The 8525-nt window shown below is 47.4% G+C and overlaps 1 protein-coding gene across 1 annotated transcript in view; it reads right to left on the bottom strand.

The window, feature by feature from the left end:
* Positions 1 to 7820, bottom strand: part of LOC102494137 (major histocompatibility complex class I-related gene protein) — a 43618-nt gene extending 35798 nt beyond the window's left edge. The window contains 6 exon segments of the mRNA XM_014583796.1: positions 535 to 591; positions 594 to 647; positions 650 to 808; positions 6516 to 6752; positions 6755 to 6785; positions 7584 to 7820. Of these exon segments, the coding sequence (XP_014439282.1) occupies positions 535 to 591; positions 594 to 647; positions 650 to 808; positions 6516 to 6752; positions 6755 to 6785; positions 7584 to 7691 (646 nt within the window). The 5' untranslated portion in view covers positions 7692 to 7820.
* Positions 7821 to 8525: the final 705 nt, after the last annotated feature.

Below are 8525 nucleotides of genomic sequence, written 5' to 3'. Positions count from 1 at the left end.
ATTTTTCTTACTATTGTTTCTCACCCATCTAGCTGAAGGCTAACGGACTATGTGCTTGTGTTTTCTTGTGTTTAATTTCTAATTTGTAATACAGTAAAAAAAAAAAAAATAGACACAACCCACACAAACAAAAGCTCTTTGAGGCCCTCAATAGTTTTTTGTTTTGAAGACAGAGTTTTACTGTGTCTTGATCCTCCTGCCTGGGACTCCCAAGTAGGTGTGACTACAGGCACAAGCCACTGGGCCCAGTCCTCAGGTTGGACCAGAATCAAACTCAGGCTTCCCAGGAGGCCCTGGTCTGTGGAGCACAGCGTGTTAGCAGCATGTGCCACCACAACTGGGTCCTCAATCATTTTTAAGAGTATAAAGGAGCTCTGGAATCAAAACGTGTGAGAACCACTGCTGTAGATGACCCATTCTAAAAGCACACTGGGTGATGAGAATGCATCCTCCCCCTCCCAGGAAGATAGCATGTCTTCCTCCCACCCTCTTTTCTCAGTCTCACTCCCCAGACAGCCCAGGGTCTGTCCTTACCCTGGGGAAACTGAAGAACCATATGGAGGCCACAGTGTTCTACATGATAGGAGTGAAGTTACTGCTCTAAGGACCCAGCTCAACCAAGATCCATGTCTGATAGGGGCCATCCCACTGGGAAGAATGCCTCCATGATCCATTTCTTGGCCAATTTCTTCTCCGTTTCTTATCCAGATCATGGAAATTTCTGGGGGGCAAAAGCCATGAGCTCTGCAGAAGAGAGTTGTAATCCCTGGAAAAGTTTCTCTGTGATTGTCTCTGACTTATGGGGGCTCTGGGAAGAAGTAGCTAACAGTAAATACAGTTGCTTAACAACAGAGACACATCCTGAGAAATGCATTATTAGGTGGTTTTGTCATCGTGCAAACATCCTCGTGTGTTTACACAGACCTAGATGATCTAGCCTGTTACGCACTCAGGCTATATGGTATAACCTATTACAAGAGCCCTCTCTTTTTTAGAGGTTTTTGCCTTAGGGCGTATGTGTTCACTGGGGAGAAAGAGAGGGAGACAGTGAGCGGGAACGTGAGAAATCACCCCCCAGAGGGGATGGCCATGCTGCAATCTCTTCTCCATTCTCCTGTTGGGATCTTGGGCACACATTCATGCATATGTGTTCGGTGTGATTTTCAAGCCATTGGGTCCAGAATTCAAACTGCAGTGGGTCATGTGGGAGTCCAGCAACGAAACCGCTACACCGTCTGCTGGCCCTGCCCATTGTAATGTTATGGGGCCACTGTCATATATATGGTTCGTTGTCAATGGAAACATCAGGCAGTGCATGCATGTGGACGTATCTCATATACTGAGTGAATGATATTAGAAGTAGGAAACTGGGCTTCCTAGTTGATTTTCTTCATTCAGGAAATATCTGAACCAAGAATGACCCAGAACTCAGGTTCATCCACAGCAAACTAATTCACTGTGTACTTCCTACCAGGGCCGTGTGGTAGGGAACAAGGAATGCGAAGCGAGCCATGCTCCATCCTCCAAGGGAGAAACAGGCAGCTTTGAGTATTTGCAAAGTGTATTGGGATTGTCTATTGTTAACCTTTGGAATTCCTTTATGTGTCGAGGAAAACCAAGCCGCAGAATGTCTAAGTGACTGTTTGTAAGAGTAATTCAGCAAGAGATTGGAGATTAGAACTCAGCACTCCTTGTGCTGGATTCTGCATTTCGTGCAAATAAGTAACACAGCCATCTTGGCTCAGCATCGGCCCGGAATCACCTCGTCTGCTCAGCTGACACCCTGATGACTGGCATCGGACATGGATGTATACAAGAGATCATGTCACGGTTGCGCCCTCAAAGGGGCTATACCGTATCATAAAAGGCCTCCAGCGGTGACAACAAAGAATCATCCATTTGTGACCTCGCTTCCTTGTGACTACTCTGTCAACTTTCCACAAGGTGCTGCCCTTAATGTGTCCTACTGAAACTGTGTCACAGAGCTGTAAAGGGGCAAAAAGCACTGGAAGAACTGCGTCCTGCTCCTCCCTAAGACTCAGCTCCTCAGGTCCGCACTATTATCTGTCACCTCTGATACAGGGATGAGCCCTTATCTCTGCAATGCCTTTCCTGTCTTTTTTTTTTCCCTTTAATTTAGTAGAAGGCCAGCAGGTAATACAGAGGTTGGGGAAGTTGGGTCCCCCATGGCCCACTGCTTAGTCTGAGTCCTGGACCTGGTGGCTTGAAAAGCATGCCAGGCATATGTGCATGCATGCCCAAAATCCTGAGAGGAGACAGGAAGAGAAGGGATTGCAGCATGGCCCTTGCCCTGGGGGTGGGGGGCGCAGGATGAGTTCTCACTTTCCCCCCACTATCTCTCTGTCTCTCTACAGTGAGGATATGTGCCCTATAGCAAACTAAAAGAAAAAAAAGAAAAAAAATTAGTAGCAGAAAAAGACTTTCCAGCTCTTTCTGTGCAGATAGCAGGCCCGCAAGCATGGTGAACGTCCCTAAAACCTGCCAGACTTTCTGTAAGGAGTGTGGCAAGCACCAACCTCATAAAGTGACACAGTACCAAAAGGGCAAGGATTCTCTGTGTGCTCAGGGACAGCAGCGTTATGACAGGAAGCAGAGTGGCTATGGTGGACAGACTAAGCCTATTTTCTGGAAAAAGGCAAGAACTACAAAGATTGTGCTGAGGCTTGAATGTGCTGAGCCCAACTGCAGATCTAAGAGAACGCTGGCTATCAAGAGATGTAAGCCATTTGGAACTGGGAGGAGATAAGAAGAGAAAGGGTCAAGTGATCCAGGTCTAAGCCTCATCTTTTCTATTATGAAGACAACAAAATCTTGAGGCGAATGTTCACCTCATTTGATTACAGTTCGACTATTTGTGAGGGAATAAAGTAATCAATAAAATTCCCCTTTTGGGGAAATTCGAAATAAAAAAAAGAAAGAGACTTTCCAAGATTAAAAATAAAATATATGGCCCAGCCACAGTGGTGCACGTCACTAAGATGCTGTGGTCTATGGGCTGGGATCACATGGAAGGCCTGCGTTGAATTCCTAGTTTGACCTAAAGACCAAACCTGCAGTGTGTGCCTATAACCCCGGAGACTAGGGAGACAGAGGCAAAAGGATTGTGACATAGCAAGACCCAGTCTTAAATGAATCAATTTAACTAGAATGAATATAAATACCACCAGGAGAAACTGAGTTTCGATAGTGTCTTTAAGAAATTGATCCTAGATCTTTTTCTAGGAGTGATTTTTGACCATAAAGTTGAGCTCCATTAAGGTACCCTTGGTAGATAGAGGTGAGGCTTGGTGTGGGGAGTGAATTTAGTGAAGTGAAACTTCCCGCCCTTCTCCTGTACAACCCAGGCCCCAGGCTCCCCACACCAGAGAGAATCAACAGGATGAGAATTAACCCTCAAATCCCGATTCACAGCAACTCTGCCTCAGTTTACCTACTGTTCCCAGTGCTGGATGTACAGCGGGTCAGGCAACTTGGCGTTCTCTCTTTGGCAGCCAGAGGCTGTGCAAGTCAGGACCAGGAAGTGGACTCATCTGGCCCCTTTCACATCCACTTGGTCTTGGCCTGAAATGCCTCCGTGACTAGGGCCCTGTACACTGCCAAGATGGCCACGGAGTTAACCAGACCCTAAGATGTCAACGTTCTTCAGTCTGACCACAACACTGGACAGAGTCCCACAGTTTACAAAGTCCTTCCAGATATGTTATTTCATGCCAATTTGTGAGCCATTTTCATACCTACTTATTTTACTCCAGATTATTGCTTCATTGGTCCAGCATTGATGAGCTCTGATTTTCCTGATCACAGAAATCTGTTCTCCTGCAGAACATACAACATATTTTGGAAAATTACTCCATCCCACTCTAACGTGCTTTTGTAAACAAGACCGAACTTAATCCTTCCCCAGTTATAATGGGAACTGTGTGCCCTGGTTAGTCTCTCCTGGTGGGCCCAGGTCTAGTTTCAACCTTCTGGCCCCTGTCTATACCCCCGCAGGTGGCATGCATCAGACTGCAGCTCCAGGGCTCCCCTGTTCCTTGGCTTCTGGTTGGGGTTGACCACTAAGATGAGCATCCTCAGCACAAGATCAGAGCTAGAGAAGAGGGATTCAGATTTTAGCCTTCAGTTCCCCAACCCAGTCCTACCGGTGGCCATGGTTCTCCATGGTCACAGCTCTGTCTAGAAGGCTCTTTGTCCAGAGCTCCAGCTGGAAACATTACTCCTGCCTCTCACACCTTCAAATCAAGGGGATATACAGGCTTCGCAGTGTCGCAAGTCTCTAGATCCTTCTCCATCCCTTAGTAGTTTCCTCAGTCCTGGTTCTCTCTCTACAGGTGATCTTTTGGTTAAACTCTCTTCAGTTAAACCAATTTTTCCCCCAAATTATATTTATTCATTTTTTTCATGAGTGAGAGAGAGACATGGCGGGTGGAGAGGGTGCACCCCCTAAAGGACCTCAATGCTGCCAGCCATCTCCAGCTCCAGATCACTGGCAAAGGCATGCCTAGCATCCTCAGGGAGATCTCTGGGCACGAACCAGGAACCTTTCCATGTGAGACTGCCTGGTGAATTTAGTGAAGTGAAACTTCCCGCCCTTCTCCTGTACAACCCAGGCCCCAGGCTCCCCACACCAGAGAGAATCAACAGGATGAGAATTAACCCTCAAATCCCGATTCACAGCAACTCTGCCTCAGTTTACCTACTGTTCCCAGTGCTGGATGTACAGCCAAGACCAAGTGGATGTGAAAGGGGCCAGATGAGTCCACTTCCTGGTCCTGACTTGCACAGCCTCTGGCTGCCAAAGAGAGAACGCCAAGCACAGTGTTGTGCTTTACCACTACGCCATCATCTGGCCTCAGTTAAACCATTCTGAGTGTGCCACTTAGCCTTTGTCAGGGCTCTGTCACCTACGGCCAATCTCAGCAGCCTATCCTGTTATAGAGACTAGTTGGAGAGGTGGCACATGACTCAACCCAGGGCTGCTGGAGAACCCCCGTGATGATGAAGATGAGCTGGGAGAGAGGTGCCCATTGCTCTGGAATGGGGAGCTTTGTGCTGGCAGCTACATCCCCACCTCATGGAGAAAACGATTCAAATTCTGGTTTTGATTCCTCAGATCTCCACACAACCCTGATTCCTGCCATTTGAATCACTTCCCTGTTTGTACCTAAGCCAATTTAAATAGGTTTTTGCTGCTTGTGACTACTACGACTGAGACAGTGGGTCTAGGGGGTGGTACGGTTACCCTACACAGCTAGCACTGTAGGACTCATGTGGGGAAGGTCCTGGGTCGGTGTCCCTGGACCTCCCTGAGCACACCAGGCATGCATGCATGTGCCCATGGTCTGGGCCAGCTGAGATGGGGTAGATCACGGTGCAAAGACCCCACTGAGGTGCCTCTCTCTCCGTCATTGTGTGTGTTTCTCGCACAGAAGAAACAAATAAACAAAAACAAACAAAAAATATTAAGATAGCTATTTGGCTAGTGAGGAGGAGAGCTGAAACTCAAACTCTAATCATTTAACTCCAATGCTCTTTTTTTTTTTTTTTCTGGACAGGGTCTCACCATGCTATGAGCCTTCTGCCTTTCCTCTCAGCAGGGACCACAGTATGTACCACCACACTTGGCTCTTATTGTAAGGAAGGAGTCTTGCCATGTTTCCCAGGCCAGTCTTGAGCTGATGATCCTCATGCCTCAGCTTCCTCAAGTGGATCAAATTACAGACACACGCCACTGTGCCCAGTCTTTAGGTCAGACCAGGAATTGAACCTGGGCTTCCCATGTGCTGGCCAAAGCACTGCATCTTAGCAGCACCTTCCACCATGGCTGGGCCCCTGTTGTCTTAGACAGGTAGTCCATATTCACAACTGTGGCCCAGACCCCTCCATTACAGGCCTGTCCCAGCTCTGAAGAGTCCCTCCACCAATCACTGCTGGGGAAAGGTGAGTTGTGCCTATGAGTACCCTGTCGCACAGTGCAGACTTCACTCCACTGGAATCACAGGCTCAGACACGAAAAATTCTGTAGTAACACCATGTTAACCAATTAAGTCATATATTTAAGGCTTAGCAGAGCTCTTCACTGAAAGGAATCTTATCATTAATCCCTTAGTAAAACAAGGCCCCTCCATTCTCTTTGTCAGTCCAGATTTTCCTCATACTGTTTTGGGAGAGCCCCTAGTTACTAAACAACTGGTAAGAATTGCCCCAGCTCCTCAGATATTTCCCAACTCATCATTGACAGGCGGTGGAAGGATTTGCCTCTCTGGATAACCCCAAACGGAGATACTCCTGGAGGTACTCCACTGTGTCAAGATAGTGGCATTACTCAATCTTGTCAAGATGCTGATAAAAAAAATAACTAAGGAAAACTCTTGCAGGGAGTTTAGGTCACAATAGCTCAACTAAATGGAGAGTTCAGAATAGGAAATGGAGGAATTAGGTTTAAAACTAATGTTCTGAAGGCACAGGAATAAGGTGTTCTCCCGTCTCTTTACTTGCTCTCTGTTCTTCTCGTAGGGTATCTTTCCCATACGCCAGGAACCTCTGTAGCCATTCTTCTTCCAGCCGATTCCTTCGATATTGTAATTCATACTGATTGGCCTCCCATGCCTGCTTGATAATATGAGCCACATTATCCACAGCCACCCAGGACAGGTTGTCTTTGTTGAGGATAATGAAATCCTGTCCATCATACGCATATTGGAGAAATCCCTTGGTGCTTCCATCCTCAACTCACAGCCCATCATCCTCCAGTAAGTGTGAAACTGTGGAACACACACACAAGCCAAGAAAGGGTTTCTACAAGGACAGAGGCAAGCCCTGGGGTGATGTGACTGGGGGCATGGCTAGAATCACCCTCTACCCTATAATACATCATTTCCCCAGACCTGCATGCACTGACTCTCCACCTGTGCACAGATATTCATGGAGGATTTACTGCATTTCAAAGGAATTACCTGCCTTGGGGAGTTACTCTATAGATAGTGGGAATGATTAATTGATAAGCTTTGTGGCTATTATGAGTGCTGTAGAGGAGAAAGATATACAGAAACCAGAAATATCCCTGGGAAAGTTAAGGTAAGTTGTACATACGCAAGCAAACTACACTTGCTATCAGAAAATGAAACACAGAATGGGCACATTTAGAATGGGAAAGGAGGGCTGGCTCTGTAACCTAGTGGCAAGGGGGCCAGATCCCACATGGCCAACCAGAGTTTGAATCTTGGCCTCAACCAAGGTTCAAATCCTGGCCCTGGCAGCTTGAAAAACACACTGGACATGTGTGTGCATGCCCGAAATCCCAGTAGGCTGGAGAAACGAAGGAAAAGGGATTGTAGCATGACCATATCCCCATGGGAGGTGCTTTCTCCCTCTGTCTTTCTCTGGACTCCTGGGGGGTGGGGGATAGACAGACAATCCAGAAGAGTCACAGGGGAGATGGCAGGCACTGAGCTACATCAACCAGATTTTCCAAGCTTTGCCCAAAGCCACAGAGATGCAACTCAGCCTCTGTGCTGCAGAGGGAGCTAGTGAGGAAAAGCACTGGCCCACTACATGCACACCTGAATGTAGTGCTTCCATAGGGGCCTCAGCAACTCCGTGAATGCCTTCTGCCAGTCCCTCAGCAGTTCAGTGTATCTCTCCTAGCAATCCGGAGGGTTCACAGCCATCCAGGAGGCCCGTGGCTCCTTCTGTCGAGAGATACTCTCATATGTGGTGACAGAATGATAGAACACACACCCAACTGAGATCAATTCTGGGACCCCATGGCCAGGATTTGAAACACCCAGGAGAAAATATCTCAGAGGGTGAATTCCTGGAAAGAGGCAAAGAGCAGAGCTCTTCCAAGTCGCAGACAATCTCACATCCATAACTGCCATCCATGGGGCCTACATCAGTGTTCCACATTATGCTGCACCCATTGCTCCCTGATCCCCTTGCAATTTTTCTCTTATAGAATCCCATGAACTGAGGCCTGGAAAGGACTTCAGAGCTCTACTCTGGAGCCCTTTCTGTTCAGGTTTGGAACTTACAGGTGAAATCTTACAGGTGATCTCAATTTGTAAGCCAAATATAGGGGCCACTCACTCAGTCTCCCAGGGGCAGCTGTCCCTGAGGGAGGGAGCCTCAGAAACTCTGAGATGGAAAATCCTGATCACCAGAGGAGAGGCACAAACCCAGGCCCATTCTGAAATGTCTACTGAACTTCAGCTGTGAACTACTGCTTTCACTGACTAAAAATGAAGATTTTTTCTGAGACTTCTCCCTCCATTTCTAGATTGGTAGGGCAACCTCTGCATCCTTCTCTCCATCTCTCTGTGCCTTTTTAAAAAATAATTATTTAGTTTATTTATTTATTCATTCATTGACTTTTTAATTTGACCAGAGAGACAGAGGGTGAGAGTGAGAGAGAGGAAGTGAGAAAGCAAGCCACCAGGTCTAGGACTTGAACCCAGGTCGGCCAACCAAGCCCCTAACCCCCCACGCCCCCTGCTGGTCCCTGC

This window comes from Tupaia chinensis, unplaced genomic scaffold (genome assembly GCF_000334495.1).
Source record: "Tupaia chinensis unplaced genomic scaffold, TupChi_1.0 Scaffold000074_1, whole genome shotgun sequence".
NCBI classification, from domain to species: Eukaryota; Metazoa; Chordata; class Mammalia; order Scandentia; family Tupaiidae; genus Tupaia; species Tupaia belangeri.
Note: the sequence above shows the minus strand (reverse complement) of the source record. Positions and strands in the feature narration are given on the sequence as shown.